The sequence below is a fragment of the Pelecanus crispus genome, chromosome 1, assembly GCF_030463565.1.
Source record: "Pelecanus crispus isolate bPelCri1 chromosome 1, bPelCri1.pri, whole genome shotgun sequence".
In the NCBI taxonomy this organism is placed as follows: Eukaryota; Metazoa; Chordata; class Aves; order Pelecaniformes; family Pelecanidae; genus Pelecanus; species Pelecanus crispus.
Window position 1 is genome coordinate 193,132,000 of NC_134643.1, and position 17,886 is coordinate 193,149,885.

At 40.8% G+C, this 17,886-nt stretch overlaps 1 protein-coding gene across 1 annotated transcript in view; it reads right to left on the minus strand.

Moving 5' to 3' along the window:
- Positions 1-17,886, minus strand: part of ENOX1 (ecto-NOX disulfide-thiol exchanger 1) — a 141,790-nt gene that overhangs the window by 87,465 nt on the left and 36,439 nt on the right. Inside the window, exon 4 of the mRNA XM_075716990.1 lies at positions 11,081-11,314. Coding sequence (XP_075573105.1) covers positions 11,081-11,314 — 234 coding nt within the window. The remainder of the gene's footprint in view (positions 1-11,080; positions 11,315-17,886) is intronic.

Genomic DNA, 17,886 nt, shown 5'->3' on the forward strand with positions numbered 1-17,886 from the left:
CACGCTCCCTTTGTATGATGATGTATCTGTTGTGACTTTACAGTAATGTACGATTCATCATCATCATTCATTAAGTAATTGTCTCTGGGGAGGAAGAGTCAGTCAGGCATATTTTCTTTCCATATTGTCCCCTTGGATTAGACTCCATGTCCTAGCTTTGCTGGATACATACACGGCAGGTATGCATTAAGTGGCTCTGATGAGTGAGGTTGGCTGAATATGGGCCTCAGAAAAGCCAAATGTCAACAAGGCTCGTGCAAAGCCTCTTCACTGCAAGAAAGCACTAGAATGAGGCTTTCCATGCTTGGGTAAAATCTTCAGCCTGTGAAATACATGGGAGGTGGATGTCACGGATCCAATACAGCCAAGAACTCATCCCTGGAACGTAATGTTTATTATAATTACAGTAGTCAATAAGAATAACCTGTAATGGCTTCTGGCAACGTTAGCATCCAATTTCCAACAGTCTGTACAGTCAGGTCACCCTGCGGATGGCACTAGCCTGTTAACACCAAGGATGCAGCTGATTGTGAGTAGAGAGTAACTACAGCTGAATGTTCCTCTTTTTTCTTGTAGACATCATTATCATCACACATAATTTATCACCCAACACTGAAGTACCATTTAGAGTAAATTATCCCATTCAATCTAGGTCAAGACATGAACAGCAAAGTTGGGAGAAATGATACACAGAAGCACCTCTGAAGAGGTACACCGTGACCTGTGAAGAAACGGTGTGCAGAGCTGAGCAAAAATGTTTCACGGAGATGAATGAGGAAAATCAGCTGCACAGAACCTTTCTCCCTTTTTCTTGCTTTAATGTCTCCCCAGTAACAGCGGTGTGTTGTTTTGCCATATAGTCTATATGAAATGAAAACACTCCTCCTTTTGTTGTTTCTATCAGGCACAGTTGGTGTCTGTGAGGGACGTTCATAAACATGCCATCCTTCTGCCACATAGATTCAACCCATTTAAAAGGACATGCTGAAAACCTGTTTTCAACATACTATACTGCAAGGGAGCTGCAGCAGTCTGTGGGCCTGTTATAGTTAATTCATGGCTCTGTACTACCAGGAAAAAATTCTGTCATTGGTAAACATCAGCATCTTCATTGATTACATAATTAGAAGATACATTAAAAAATGCTAGAGGGTAATATATGCACAACAGGAGCACATTCGTAAATAAAATCTTTTCTCTACAGTTTTAAATTTTCCTTATTTCACCTTCATTTCTAACTTTTCTGTTCTTGAGCTGACTACTCTGTGACTGGCATAAGGTAACTCACTGTGAATTAATTTTCTTTATCCAGAATGCAGTGATTCTTTCTGAGCAATCAGAGGTTCACTTAGAAAATCAGATTTTTATACTAGATTGTTCATTTTGGTTTTTATTTAGTAGATAAATAATAGAAGAAATGCAGCAATGGAATCTAATTTAAGCAGAGTATGAACTGCCTTATGATTGCAGCCATTCATTAAAAAAATAAAACAAAACTCCTAATTCTGTTCAAAATTATTCCCTTGTGGCAGGATGCACATGAATATACACTGCTTAAAAACATACTCTTAAAATAAATTCCTTTATATAAGACATGATCCCATATGTAATTGTTCACTTAAAATGAGCATGCTGCAAATTATTTCTCACACTTAAAGCTTTTTTCTCCTCCAAGTTACAGCATTTTTTAAGCAAATAAGGTAGGATTCATCTCCTTTATGTCAACATCTGATTTAGTAACCCCAGGGTCTTGGTACAGTCAATGGAAAGAGATAGACACTTGTCGGACAGGCTTCATCAGTCCTATTTTAGCTGTCTATTTGAGGGTGAGAACTGTGCCCCAGAAGTGCCAACTTCTGGGAGCCTGGGATGACCTGCTCAGATATAGACAACTCTGCAACAGATGTCTACATTTGGTGAGAGCAATCCCAACCGTTACACAAGTGCACCAGTGTCCTGGTTTCGGCTGGGACAGAGTTAATTTTCTTCCTAGTAGCAGGCGTAGTGCTGTGTTTTGGATTTAGTAGGAGAAGAATGCTGATAACACACCGATGTTTTAGTTGTTGCTGAGTACTGCTCATGCTAGTCAAGGACTTTTCAGCTTCCCATGCTCTGCCAGGTGCACAAGAAGCTGGGGAGGGGCACAGCCAGGATAGTTGATCCAAACTGGCCAAAGGGCTATTCCATCCCATATGGCGTCATGCTTAGTATATAAACTGGGGGGAGTTGGCTGGGGGGCAGCGATCGCTGCTCGGGAACTGTCTGGGTATCGGTCGGCGGGTGGTGAGCAATTGCATTGTGCATCACTTGCTTTGTATATTATTATTGTTATTATCATTATTATATTGTTATTATTATCATTACTATTTTACTTTATTTCAATTATTAAACTGTTCTTATCTCAACGCAGGAGTGTTTCTCACCCTTACTCCTCCGATTCTCTCCCCCATCCCACTGGGGTAGGGGGAGTGAGCGAGCAGCTGCGTGGTGCTGAGTTGCTGGCTGGGGCTAAACCACGACAACCAGTTACAGAACACCTATACAACATTTGTGTACCTGTGCTGAGTTTTCAGTTATACTGCAAGCTGAGATGCACGCTATGTCGCTTTAATATTACCCATCTATCGAGGATGGTTTGCTGGGTGTCTGTTGATAGAGATTTCTAGGTGCTGCCAGACTCAATCACAGGCCTCTAGAGATAAGATATTTCAAATTCCTCTCGTATCAACTGAAGATATTTGGCTCTTAAATCCTAGCTCACAACTTAGATGAAATGAAATACAAAGAAAAGAAAATGCATCCCTAGAGCTGTCTGGGAAATTGTCAACAGGGATATTTCTATGGAAAGAAAGGAATAACTGTTGACAAATGTTTTGCATTTTTCTGCTTGTAATTTGACCACCTCTAAGCAATCTCAGCTGGCATAAACTTTTTAATAGAAAAAGCAATGACAAGAACCGCTACAAAATGGTATACTGGGAAAAAGTGTTGGAAACAGAGATTTTACTCTCATTTTATGGAGTTTCCCTGGTGTAACACAGGGCAGAATTCAGCTCAGAGTAATTTGAAATGTTGTGACTATTTATCTCTCAACGTTAAGCACCTCCATAAGGTGCTTTCAGAACTTTGGTGACAGTTTCTAAGGCCTTAGACATTAGAAAGGAGATAGACTAATACATCACTCTGAAGCCAGGCATTCAAACACTCTTATTACTATCATTTTTACATTTATAGACATATTTCAAATATAGCTAACTTTATGTTTCTGTATTTCGAGATTGACATTGTCTGCTGCACTTCTAGCTAGGACAAGATCAAACACTGGGCTACAGTTGCTTTTAGCCTTGTTAGTATCTTTCCAACCCTGGGGATTTTCAAACTTTTGAAGAGTGTCTGAGATAATTCACCCAAGACTTGGAGTTTGTCTAAATCACGGCAATCCTTCTGTGCTGTCCTATGGGCCATGGTGTTGTCCAGAGTCAGCACACAGTATCTCTTCTCCCTAATCTTGCTCCCTGATGCAATCTGCTAGGCTTGCAAGGAGATGCTGAAAAGAGAGAGCTGTTGTTCTTTATCCTAATGACTACACCTAGAAAGTTCCTGTGCTGGCTGTGCATGTTTTGGGTTGCATTAATGATCTCATTTTTCTCTGGCCCTTCTGTAAGATGGGAAGGGGCAGGAATACCTTTATGCTAAGCTCTGCCCTGACAGGTAGAAATCCAGTTAACAAACACCTCTTGAAGATATTCTTGTGAGCATTGAGAATGACGGTGCTGCAGGGCATATAGAGAGGGGACAAGACTCGTGGGATATGTCCCATCTATATGCCTCTGATTGACAGCCTGTCCCTGTCAGCTGCAACTGTGCCATAGAAGGATGTTGCATCCCCTGCCTCATCCCCACCTGCTCAGCCCTACCCCTTTGCTCATGCTTACACGGCCCTCAGGTCTGCCTGGAGCTGCTCAGCTGATCACACTCCAGTTCCAGCTTGTCAAACTGGGCCCAGTCCAGCTATAACAAGAAAGTGGTAGAGGCCAGTTCAGGATGCAAACTTCCATATAACTGCAGCCAGGGGAGGATGTATGGCCAAGCTTACTGTTAATCTGGCTTCTGGTTTAATAACTTATTATGCTATAACTAAGATTTCTAAACTGCAAACACTGAATTCAATATGAAAAATAATGAACCACAGTGGGTGACTGCTGTGGGTGAATCAGGTCAGGGAAAAGGTTTCCTGACCTCTCTCATCAGTAGGTTCAGCCCAGCTCCCCTGTGCATCAGGAACAATTTGATGCCTAGCACACACCACTTTTGGTACCACAATGACGACCTATTTTTCTCTTGGCTTAAGAGCTTCTCCTGCACCGAGTGCCTGCCACTGACCTAGAAACACAACTTTTCAGCTACTACCCTCACCTTCTTTTTCCCCCTGCTCAAATACCTTATATAATTGTGCCATGCAACACACACATCAGTCTGGAGCTTTGGGGATTAATAACATTTTTAACCCAATGGCACTGCATAAGAAGTGAGAATCAGGGAATACAAATTCTTACTGCCAAAGGGTTATTTTAAAGAATGATTAATATCCACCTTACTATTTCTTAAATAGCCTTAACTCTATGCTATAACCAAGAAACTTTTCCAGTTATGTAATAAACGACTAGCTGAAACTAGATTTGATAAAAATATGCATATACGTTTACTAAAAGATACCTTAAAAGGTACTCTCTCCCCTCTGTATCATCAAACTCTTTCTTCCCAATTAAATCACACAAGATTCTTCCAGAGGTGGGTGTTTCATGTGAGACACAGAAATCCATTATCTTATCCTGCTGATGCCATTATTTCCAATAAAAAGTAATTATGAGGGTATTGAGTTTCCTCCTTATTTCTCAAAATCACACCACAAACTTTCAGATCGACAAGCTGCAATTTCCCAGTTCATAGTAATTAACTTGAGTAATTTTGCAGTGTGGTACATTTAATCAAGTGGGTTTATATTAAAACCTTACAATTCACGTTGATACAATACAGATTAGGTGAAGTAGGACACTTTTAGTAATACGCTTAACAGCGAATGTATTTCTTCCAGGCTTTCAGAGGAAGGTGCCCAGGGAATTGGGTTACCAGGCTGCCAATAGCTGAACCCACCTTACACTCCTATGCCAGCAGACGAAAGTGCCCTCACACCGAGCCTGCTCACAGCCCCTGTGAGAGGCTCTCGGAGCCAGATGTATTGTGTCACAGCAGATGTCAGCAGCATATGGAAGAAGGAAGGAGAAAATGATGATCTAAAAATGGGAAGGGTGAGTGAACAGATTTGACGCTAAAGCATCGAAACATGTCTGTGGTAGGGCTCTGTCCTGATATACTACTAATAAAAAAAGATTGTGCCAAAAAAAGGTCTGGAGTCTTTCCGCAGCAATTAAACCTGGCATTCATTGGATTTGTTCAGAGGATCTCAGCTTTGCCTCCCCTTCTGACGTAGTCCTGCACTGAGTTCGATCCTTTCTGTGTGACACTTGCCTCTCTGGATAACCGCACCGCTTCTGCAGTGCTCCACAAGTCTGGCTCTCAAGTGCAGAGTGATAATGAAAGCAGCACGGTTTTCTTCTCAGTGAAATATCCTATTTCCCAAGCAATTAAATGTTGTTTATATTTCAAACGATGTGCAAGGGTTGAGATTGTCAGGCTTGATGTTACCTGAATCTTGCACAAGATGCATCCCCAGTTAGTTCATTCTACTCTAACTGCCATCTATTTATTTAAATTTCCAATCTGTTCTCTCTTCAGGGGATAATACAGTGCCTGGCAAAGAAGCAGCTTCTCAATTTTTCAAATTATTTTTTTTTAAATGGAAAACCACAGGAATAACTTTCCTGTGCTCATAAAGAAACACTATATTTAAAAGGGAGGTAAATTCCAGGGTATTACATATAACCTGCAGATATTTATGTCTCCTTTGCTGAAAATATTCAAAAAACATACAATCAGATAGAAAAAGATGTCTTTGTTAGATGGTAGAACTATTTAACTACCTGCAGCAAGTAAGACATATGTAGTATTTTAAAGGAGTTTATTTGCAAGAAGTGATTTCTGAAGATGATACCATTAGGTACAGATATACTTGAATTAAGAATACCATAATGTTCGAAATTCTGCTTTGAAACACAAATGTCATAAGCACACAGATTAAAATGTTTTCTTCCAATGCACCTGACAGAACAGCATTCCACTTAAGGATAAAAGGTTCAGCCTATCTCCAGCTGTGTGATGTTCTGGGCACCACATTACTCAACTGTTTATAAAGCACCCAGGAAAACAGATGTCAGAGTATGCAAATTTGATCCTAAATATCTACTGACACATCTCACTGTGCGGTAATAACGCATCTGATTTAATACTGAGGAATTAAAATCTCAAAGACATGCACAAAACAAAATGCTGCAATGAACCAGGAGACAAGAAGGTCACGTTTTTATAATGTAATAGCAGAAGACACAATATTCTGCTGGTTTTGTCAGAACAAGAACTCAGGGTCTATTCTCAAACGCTTTTTAAGGAGGCAGTTCACATTTACACTTCACTGTAAAAGACCTTGGTTTCCCAGAATTCACATCTATGAATTTCTCGAGATATTTCCTCAAGGAAACACAGATTTTTACCTAAGGCAGGAGGGTGTCAGAAAGGAGGCCAGAAGTTTCATTAACCTGAGTTATGTTTATCTGTTATCTTATTCCGTGGCAATCAGAGAACGGTTTGATGAAACTATTTGCAATGCAGTGACAAATTCTGGAATATTTGGATCAAAAAGTAGATTTGAAGAGTTCCTTTTGAAAAAGTGAAATTTTACTTTACCATTTTAAACAAATGACACCTATTTTTTATTTTGCTTTTTCTCTTCAAATCTACTTTAGTGGTTTGGAAGGTCAAAAAAAACCCAAACAAAAATAATTTGTCACGCAAAAGTAAATAGCAGTTTTATTTTCCCAACTAGCTTGCAAACCTAAAACTGATCAGCATAGCTCTGGTATGAGAAGGAGGTCATGTTCTTCCCCATGTTACCCATCTAGTTTGAATGCTGGAGCTCATTTCATTCTGATAGTCCAGATTCAGTTCTCTTCTGCCTTCTATGTCCTGGAGTTATGAAGAAGCCTTGTGAACATGATATGGGAGTGCATGAAACAAATTTAAATCAAATATTTTGTGACAAGTTAACTCTCCAATGCAGTAAATTTCCTCTTTATGAACTATCATCTCCTCGGTTTCTCCCTCTTTTGGCTCTGGCTTTGACCAGCAAACAACATCACTAGCAAATTGTCAATGCAGACCAGCTCAAAAAATGTTTAATCAATGACAGCTAGTAGCGTAGGCCTATATTTTTAGAGCTACAGGCTCAAATCCATGAGATGTACACCCAAGATACTGGCAATATGTCACTGCCACATAGTGAAATGTGGCAACAGCAAAACACAATAGGTGGACAGGGAGAGGAACATCACAGGCACTTAGAGGAAAGAAAAGAGAATACACTCTTGGCTAACAACATGAAAGGTGAAGAAAAATGTCCACACTGCCAACAAGGAAAAAGTTATGAAGGATTTCATTTGCATGACCCTGAAGACTTTAGCAGAGAAAAAAAAAGGAAAAAGAAAAAGGAAAAAGAAAAAGAAAAAGAAAAAGAAAAAGAAAAAGAAAAAGAAAAAGAAAAAGAAAAAGAAAAAGAAAAAGAAAAAGAAAAAGAAAAAGAAAAAGAAAAAGAAAAAGAAAAAGAAAAAGAGAAATAGCACTACCTGCCACAGTTTAAAATGGGAAGTGGTGAAGAATCGCACTGGTCCACAGTTTGATGGGTTTTCCTTATTTCCGCATAAATCAAGTGTTCAAATCAAGTTCTTTACAGATACGAAAGTATTTGGGATAGTCCACAGACAGCAGAGAATGGAGAAGCAGTCATAACCCCTCATGCTTTTGCAGGTATGCAAGGCCTCATATGCAGTGGAGGTATCTTAGTTCCCAGCCCTGGTGATCAGGCAGTCCATATAGAGAAACCAGTTCTTTTTTTTCTAGAAAGCTCCATACCAGTAAAGATTACTGGGTTGAAATTTCATAATTAACTTTTGTTTCCAACCAGCATAAACGATCCTCTATACTCTCTCACTCACTGCCCTCTACAGCAGGTACTGCTGTACCAGGTGACTTCAGCACATGAGAGGAATAGGAATATGCTGGCAATACTGGGGCAAGAGTTTCCAGCCAAGTCTGGTGCACAAAACCAATGATTTCTTTAAGTCTTATGCTGCAGTTTGCAGAAGGTGAAAAAAGATATTGTCACCTCTGTTATAGACTCAATAAATATCTAGACCACAACAGGGGACTGGCTGATGAGCCTAGTTCATCTCTGCTCACTGCCAGATTTCCTTGCTGTCAGGAATTTCCAAGGTTATTTTGACAACAAAAGTTGCTTGGATTCAGACCAAGTTGTCTACAGCTGTGATTGCAAAGCAGTATCTTGGGATGACAGATGTTTAGATATTTTGACTTGCTTCTCAGCTAGTGTTGCTCAGTGAAGTTCTGGAGGCACTGCAGGAGCTGAAACCTGCACGCTGGGCACCTGCATCTCTGTCTCATGAGCTGGCAACAGAGCTCAGGAGTCTTCTGAAGTGGGTACCATGGGGAGGTCATGACTTTCCTTAAGAAAACAACTGCAAAGCATCTGCTCAAAACCCAATCTTTCAAGGTAAATCCTAAAAAAGGGCAGATACATTTTGATCCTTCTTTTGTTTAGGATTAATTGTCCAGGCTTTTGCAGCAACGCAAATCTTGTGATATCTAGAAACCTGAGATTTTGACCCCAAGTCTTCTATATATATGTGTGTGTGTGTGTACAAATGCACATATTCTGTTAGCTTCACTGAAGTCCACATTTAAATTGTGAATGTATGATGACATGAACTACCCTTTGCCAGAATTAAAGAAGTTTTTTAAGTGTTGATTTACTTCTGCTTTTAGGATGTCACAAAGGGCTCGGGATGAATGCATGTTGCCCAAGGGCAGCCATAATGTTCTACCCCATTGCCTTATAGACACTGGCTACGATGCCATAGGAAAGGTAAAGCAGACCAGTACAATGACTAAGCCCCACCTCTGCTTTCTAGAGTACCTAGTACACAAGACAACTCATGACAAGTGAGAAGAGAGGGGGCTTCTTTACATTCTCCACCCCCAAAAATCTATACACATCCAGAGCTGGTGCCATTAATCTTGCTATGAGGCAATTGCTAATTAGGGAAGTTCTTAAAATTGCAATATGTTCTTTTGCTGGATTTTAATGATTTTTTAACCAATAAAAAAAAAAATAAAAACCTTACCATTTTGATTTCTTAATTTATTACATTTAATTCTGTGTGTTTCAGAAGGTTTACCTTTCTTTCCAGAGAAATAGCCACGCACATGATGTTGGCCTATATCGTGCTCAAAATATTTCTATATTAAACTTTCAGATATATGCCAAGCTCTGGTCAAATGTCCCTCAGGAGAACCAAAGATCTAAGTACTTGGAATGAATTTTAATTAAGTATGGAAACTTCCCAGAATGAAAAGAAAAACCCTTCTAAATATAGACATCTTAAACATCTTGCAAAAACGCACATTTGATTGCCCCGAGCAATGGGTAGCCATACGGAAGAAATTGTCCAGACTTCTTGCATTTTCTGGCTTAGTTCAGGAAACCTCTAGGCCTTACTACATAAAGAAAAACTTCCCTATAAAAGATTAACTCCTAAAATATTCAATTGAAAACAGATTCTGGGAACAGATGGATCTAAAACTCTGTTGTATTGTGTAACCTCTAGAGGATCTGGACTGGAAGCTAGGTAAGATTTAAAAAGTCCTATATTTGGGCCTCTTTCCTCCTTTTCTCCTGGTCTGTCAATGCATCTGGGTTATTTTACCAATCTCCCAGTTACTTAATGAATTATTTAATAGAGGAGTGTATGTGGAGAGAATATCAGTCAGCCAAACTAATAACAGATTGAGGTAACAGTGACAACTAACAGCAACCAATGCAGTACTCAAAGAGACAGTAGGGTGCATCTCTGCTCCGTGCTCCAATGATGCGACACTTTGCACTGTCCTTCTCCTGCTTCCCAAACATGTTTCATACTTAGAACAGAAGCCAGTGTGTTGACAGCTAGATAGCCTAAGTCTCATCTGGGTAATTCTGAAACAGTGGCAAGAATCACAGTTTCTCGTGACCTGGCACACAGTAAAGTAACGTGCTTGGCCACCACGTGGGGAAAGAATGCCAACCACAATTGCTAAACACTTTATGAAAACAAATACAACTCTAAGAGGTATGAGGAGTTGTTTGCTTGATCTTTTTTTAATTTCTTTACCATGAATAATTTTATTTCTTTGCTTCTTATTTTCTATGTTAACTACTAAAGACAGGAAACCTCAAGCTGCACCCTTGAAAACTATTAACTCGGTAAGCATACCTAGAAAAAAACAAACGAGCAAACACATACCAAAACAATACACTATCTTGCACAAGTAATTCTGTCCCTAAAGAAGGAATGAAAAATGGACAGTGTGTCAGAGATAAGTAAGTTGTACCACCGCATCTGAGGGGCAAGTTAAAATACAGCTCATGAGGGTAATTTGAATGCTAGGAACTGGGACAGTTGCATGCATGTAATGTAGTAACATATCAGTCAAGGAATAAAGACATCTTAAGAATCAGGCGTTCAATATGAAGGATGTTTGTAACAGGTTGTCTTATTATGAGAGCATTTCCAAGGTAGATGATGACAGCAAATGAACAGAAAAAAAACTCCACTGTAGTATTCTCAAGGTTGTGCTTTAGCTGTTAAAGCACAGGTAGATAGACAGATGTTATACATGTCTAGCAGGTGGGTGAGTATCATCACCATTGGCATAGAAATGGCAGAGGAATGGGGGAAAGCTAACAGGGCAAGTAATGAAATACATTGGAGAGAAATCTGCTCCCCTGCTCTGACTTCGGGATGGCTCCTGCTCTTAAGGAATAATACACTGAAAAGTATCAAACGCTGCTTACCTTTCAATTTTTCAGCCAGCAAAGCAGCTTCGTGTTCAGAATAATGCATTATTGCCGGAGGAGAAGGAGGGCGCAGTCTGTCTTCTTCCATTTTGCGTCTGTGGCGTTCTTCTCGGGCCAGCATTCTTTGTTTGCATTCCCATTCATAAAAGTCATCTCTTGCCTGAGCAAAATCAACATGAAGGCGACCTGAATCCTTTTTGTCTGTGCTAGATCCTAATCTCATGCGGTAACCTGAAACCAACAAGCAGAACTTACTGTTGCAGGACGACTTTGCTTATTTTTTTCCCTCCTCCCCCCCCCCCCCCCCCGAAATGCAGGTAAGTAAAAATGTACATTAACAGATTCCCACATATCTACACAGGATCTATTGATCATTGTGCTTTCACAGGAAGATAAACATTCATCCACTCATTTTTCCTCACAATTTTCTGCATCACCTATCAACATAGTAGATGAGCTGAAAAAGTCAACGCAAAGGTACAGAATCTACATTCCTGTTTAGAAGTCTCTCAAAATATGTAATTTTTCCACCTGATACTCCCAAATTTTGTAAGTGCAAAGGCCAGATAAACAAAAAACAACTACTCAAAAAGGATCTCTTTTGGTTTGAATGTAGAGGTCTTCTTTCCCTGATCCAGTTGAGATCATGTGCAGTTCAGTGCTTTTCTCCAGCCTGTCAAAGGAATTGGAAGTATAGGGAAAGGCTGAATTTTATAAAAAACATTAGTATAGGTGAATGAGAAAATTGTGCTCCATAAATTCCTGGGCCACAAAGAGGGTGCTGTCATGTCCACATTGATGCTAGATCTCAATTTTTGAGGCTTTACAATTGCAAACACTACTTCCCAATTCCCCATTGGAAATAATCTCGCAGCAAGTATAAATCGCCTACAAATTAATTGAGTTCAGTATTCTTTAGAGTAATTTTAAAAGTGTGGATGTATTTATTAGACATATGCAAGACTCCTTTCAGAACAAATAATGAAACCTGTTGTGCCTCATCTTTAGCAATGTTCTACATATTCATAATTTGGTAAATATGCTAAAGCTAGCAGACTGCAAAGGCTCTGTCAGGGGGTACGCAGCGGTACAACAGGGCCCTACTCTGAACTAAAACCCTTGACTGCTGTCAGAAGACAAATAAATCATGCCAAAGCTATAAAAGGAGCTTTTCGTGACCATACTGTAGAAGAACATATGCTGGGCACCTATCTTTTTTCAAGTTTTATTTCCAAGGCTGAAAGATACTCGCAGAGCAGTTTCTCTAGCTTTTAAAATGCTGATTCAGAGAAAGTGTGAGAAAACACTACGTAGAAAGCTGCAAACAGAGCCTTCAGATGCAGGTAAAATAAATCAGTCTGCACGGGGCCAGCTCTAATTTCTCCATGCCAGCCTGTTGCAGTAGCCTCAGAAGCACAGCAGCCCAGCAGTGACTTCTCAAATCATGGAATTCTGCAGAGATGAACTCTGTGCTGAGCTGGCATATAGGAGGCTCTTCAGAAACACACACTGCTACAACCATTGTGTAATAACTTCAGGGGCAGGAAGCTCCCATTCAAAATGGCAAGAAAAAAGGTGTTGGCTACTTTTGAACAACAACCCAAGAGAACCTACCTTTCAGTCTTGTGGTTTGCCTGTGGTTTGAAGAGCTTCAGCACCTCACCACCACAGTTAAACTCAGTTTTGAACTCTCTCCAGGGACAGCAAAGATAAGACTTGTGTAGTAGATTAGGAGCATCTTTGCAAAAATATGTATCTAGGCATACTCTGTTTTACTGCTGGAAAAACATCCTGCTGTATGAATACAAGGCACTGTCTGTATTACAGCACATATGAGACAATAGCTTCAAAGACATTAAATCCATATATTTAGTGATCCTTCCAAAAAAACCAATCTGGGTGCCTTTTGATTTGACATTTTCCTTTCAAATATTTGTGGAGTTCAGCTAAGTAGCCTGTCAGTGAGGAAGAGGTATGACTTCCATGTTCCAGCAAGGAGCCCAAACCCAGATGAAAAACTTGAGCTAAGTATTTCAGAGGTCCTTCAAAGCCAGAAGGCATCAAAAACTTCTATGGAACCTACCAAACCTGGTCTCCAAGGTTCATGAGCTTGGGATGAAGCAGAACAGAATATTGCAAGAGAGGCAAATGAGGGGATTGTTTGTTACTTTAAAGCCCCCTTTATTTTGCCCTACTTCCTCTTGCTCAGAGGAGTAAACACTACTTTTTCCCTCAGAAGGCTGTTTGTGGTCATATGCGTAGCTCTAGTCACAAGGTGTTGAAGGGAAGAATTACAGATACACCATATTCAGTGATGCATTATAGAAAAAGAGTGAGGGTAACCTTTCAGAGCTGGGCCCTGAACTAACAAGGGGGTAAACATGTGGTTTTATCCACAGAGGTGTAGGCATGAAAGGCCAGCCAAAAGGGGTCAGTGGTGCAGCTACCCTCATAACTGTGACAAATGTTAACCCCTGCCAGTTTGACTCGCCAGCTGCATTCTTCAAATAGTGATTGCTCTGTGCCAAAATGGCATTATCAGCAATGTGAAAGGACACTGCCAAGGTGCCAGGTCTTATGAACCTAAAATTAGATCTCCCAGCTGGGCTGTACTTTCCAGGAAGACAGAGTCTCTCTTCCTCTCTCCCGTCTTTCGCCTCCGTTGGCAGGAGCACACTGGGCATGGACAGACCGAGAAACACAGCACTGCAGGACGCAAGACTCTTGTGGAACTCAAAGGCCCACTTAATCTGAATAAAGAGCCAATGAAAAGAACTGTGCATCTACAGGTTGTGTGTGTACCAGCAAAGCTGAGTTTCACTAAAGTGGCCCTCATTTTTGAAGTAAATGGGGATAACAGAAAAAAACATTGAACGGTGTAAATTCCAGTCCAAAACCCAGTACCCTGTGTAGCACTGGACAAATGGCTCCCTTTAGGTAACCTGTTTAAGTGCCTCCAAATTAACAGATTTTTGAAATTGCCCATGAATCACACTGAAAAAATCTCACTGCTTGTCTAATTCTTAAGACTGAAGGTAGCCAGCCAGCCAGATGGTATCCACCAGCATAGAAACTTAGAATAACCTAGGTTGGAAGGGACCTTGAATGTCATCTAGTCCAATCCCCATCTCACAGCAGGGTCAACTTCAAAGTCAGATCAGGTTGCTCAGGGCTTGGCATCTTTCCCTTAACAAAAAAAAGCAAATGCCTTTGGCATGGCTTCTTGCACCCTCCTAAATCAGCATTTGGGGACACTAGGTTAATGGTTGGACTTGATCTTGAAGGTCTTTTCCAACCTAAACGATTCTATGATTCTACAGGACCAATGGCCTGGCCAGTGAAGAACAGACTCCTTGACAGGTTGATAGCCAGCAAGAAGATACTGTGTAGCAAGGGGTGCACAACTGGCAGGTCCTGTTTTGTATACGGAATCCTCAGGCACCCATTTGGGATGGCAGCTCTAAGCTGCAGGGCAGCTGGGAGGCTCGCTGTTTTCCAATGCCATGTCTCCTTATTGATGTTTGAGGGTATTTAAATGTATGAGAGAACCACCTGCCATTGCCTCCCCTTCATGCATGAGCAATGAATTGCCCTCACAGACCCTTTTCCCCATCTCTTAGCTCAGGACTGCAGCTAGCACTAACTGCATGCCTGGCTTGTCATTTTTAATTTCAGTTTCGCACACAATGGCAGAGGAAAAGACTTTGGGAACTTGCCAAGATCCTCGCTTTAAAGGAGCAGCAACAGGAAAAAATTAATGAGGGTGCTAAATAAAATTCAAACACAGTATTTCTATATCACAGGTCTAGTCAAAACTCTATGGCTTGACTTACCTTTGAGTGTTCCTATACTGGGGACTGGCCAATAGCTGCTCTCTAACTGGGGATCTAGATCAGAGTGTTGATGTTGATCATTGAGAACATAAAATAAAACCAGTACACAGCACTAAATGGAAACCCACAGGGGAAAATATCAGCACAAGAAAAATGCATACACAGGCTTTTGGGGTATAAACAGGTCTGTCTCAAGCCACCTGTCTGTCCCATATTTTCAAGTCCAGGGCCATCAATATTTGCAGGAATTACTGAATTATCAGCCACAAGAGTAAAGTACATACAGTTTGGAGAAAGAGCTTTCTCATGGGCTGGTATGTCAGTTTTAGAAAGTCTTTTCCTCAGGAGATCAAAATGTAACTTTCAGGGCTAAATGAAAACCACCCTTCCTCAAGTCAACTTTTTTTTATCATAGCCTTCTACCCATCTCCCAGTCTCCTTTTCATATACATTTACTTGGGAATAGAAAGGAAAAAAATCAGTGAATAAACTACTTGATGGATTTTGTAATCACTTGCACTGTTCTGATGATAAGCGCAGGATAAATACAAAGTTTGATGAGATTAGATGGGGTGGACAGATAAAACTGATTAGGTAGACAAAATTATCATTATATTACAGATATCAAAGGCATGACTTTTCCCTAATATAACACGCATATTGTATTAACCACAAATTCTATTTGTACGTCTCTTTTGTCTCTTACAGGGAAAAGAAAATGCCTTAACAATACGCTTTATCCTCACCATTTCAGAATACATTATGTTTGAGAATGGAATAAAGACTGGTTAAAACCCCGCAATATTTCAGTACAAATAACACATGCCCCTGCCTAGTGCTAGACCCTCCTGCTCTGTGGTGGTGGAGGACAGTCAGTGCTCCCTGCTTCATCTGCAGAGTTCAGCGCTGGTGGTAAAAAGAAGTGAAACTTGGCTGCAGCGTGCCCCTGCTTTTCTTCTTCCTCCCTGTCAGCTCCACTGGTTCCTTCCCTGATCTGGTCAGAGGCATTAAGTACAACACTTTAGAAGAAAGAAAAGGTGTGGAGAAAAAGACCGATGGGGAGGAAAGCTGCGGAGCAGATGATAAGAGGAAGTGTAGACAGCAGTGCGACTATGACAAAAGGAAACGGAATAAGGAAGGATGGATCAGGAACTTGGAAATAAACTGGCAGAAAACTCAGAATGAGGAAGGATGAGGAAGGGAATCTGCCACCTCCATCTCTGCTCATTTTCCTTATTCTGAAAGCACACTCTAGTGTATTATGAACGAGGACACATGGCAGCACAGGGAATTTCCTACCTCTAATCATCAAATCTAGTCCTCCAGGATTTAAGGCACATAGAATTAAAATAAAACTTGACTTGGAGTGAAGCAAAGGGTGCAGTCAGCTGCTGAGAAAAAGGAAACTGGGCTAGAGGGACACTGGCTCTGGCCCAGGGTGGCAGCCTGTACGATTCTGAGCTTTTCTTTGCTCACTTTCTTGCCACTGTTTTGTTTATCATATACAGTAATACCAGCTGCTGCTAAATCTGGTGTGCCCCTCCTCTGCTCCATTACTTGTGGAGGTGGGCCCCCTAGACAGAAGTTGGAAGCTGGGAAATGTGCTACTGCTTCTTACTACTGTGATGCCTGTAATCTGTCTCAATGAACTACAGCGTTATGGAAGTAATAAGCGAATAAACAAATAAACAGGAAGGATGGAAACTGGGAAGAGAGGATGAAGAAAGAAGAAGAAATGAAGTGAAAATAAAAAAAAAGAGGAAGAAAAAAAACAGGGTGCAATAAAGATCTGGAAGAAACCTGAAAATACAGCAGTATTTCAAAGAAATCTTTATATAGACCTCATAAAATGCACGATTTTCTGTAGTTCTTCAAACAGATATTTAAAGCAAGCAGCCAAGTTAGAAAAAAAACCCCCACAAACCCAAACACAAAAATCTTAGTGAAACAAAGGAGCTAGGTTTTTCCTGGCCACATATTTCAAAAGTTCAGATGTTTTCTTTTCTTTTTTTCTTTCATTTTCAGATGTAGTTGATGGTGATTAGAGAGACCACTTGTTTCTAGCTGTGTCAGCGTCCTATGGACACCTACAGGGCATTGAGGTTACGTCCTTACTGCTAAACAGAAGATGGTCAGGGTGGGAGCTCAAACAAGGTATCCCTAATCGTTAGCTGCCTCCCAGGCTCCATTTTGGATGCTCCCAGTGGGTCCCTTTCAGGTCACCCTTCACAGGGTGGGTGGCTGTAAGCTAATCTGTGTCAGCTCATCTTGGCCAAGGAGCAGTCCCTGGCCCTTGTTTATTTAAGAATACCTTGCATGTGGGGTGAAAGTTACACTACACTTGTGGGGCAAAACCACATTTGTGGGTCTCCCTAGGACCCAGAAAGAGAGATGAACCAGCCTGTGGAGCCAAATACATACAGGGGATGGGATCTAGCTCAGAAAGGTGAAGAAGGGCTCAGTTAGGAAGCCAATTCTCATATGAAGGAGCCTGTAACCGTAAGAAGGCACTGAAGCCTGATATGTGGAAGCAGGATTGCTTTTTATCTTTTTTCTTCTTTCTCCCCCCCCTTCCCCCCCCCGACTTGGCGGAGGCGGGGGGGTCGTGGTGGTGTTTGTTCCTTTGTCAGAAAATAAAAGAGATTCTAAAATTTTACACCTGAGTTTCTCTGGCACTCATTGTCCTGGGAGGCAACAGATGTAGCCTATGGATGGGGCTCAGAATCTAACCCATGCGGTAGCTGAATACATGCACACATAAAGGCAGACATTATTCAGACTGCATTGCAAATCTATAAAAATATGCCAATGAAATTGCCAGCCTATCAGAGGAATTGGCACTGGAAAACAGCAGCGTTCCTGGCATAGTGCCCTCCTCTTTCCACAACCTGTGAGCAAAACTATATAAACCTGTGTAAATCGAAAATAAGATTGTTCTGTAGTGAATTTCAGGATCTGTTGCATTGTTGT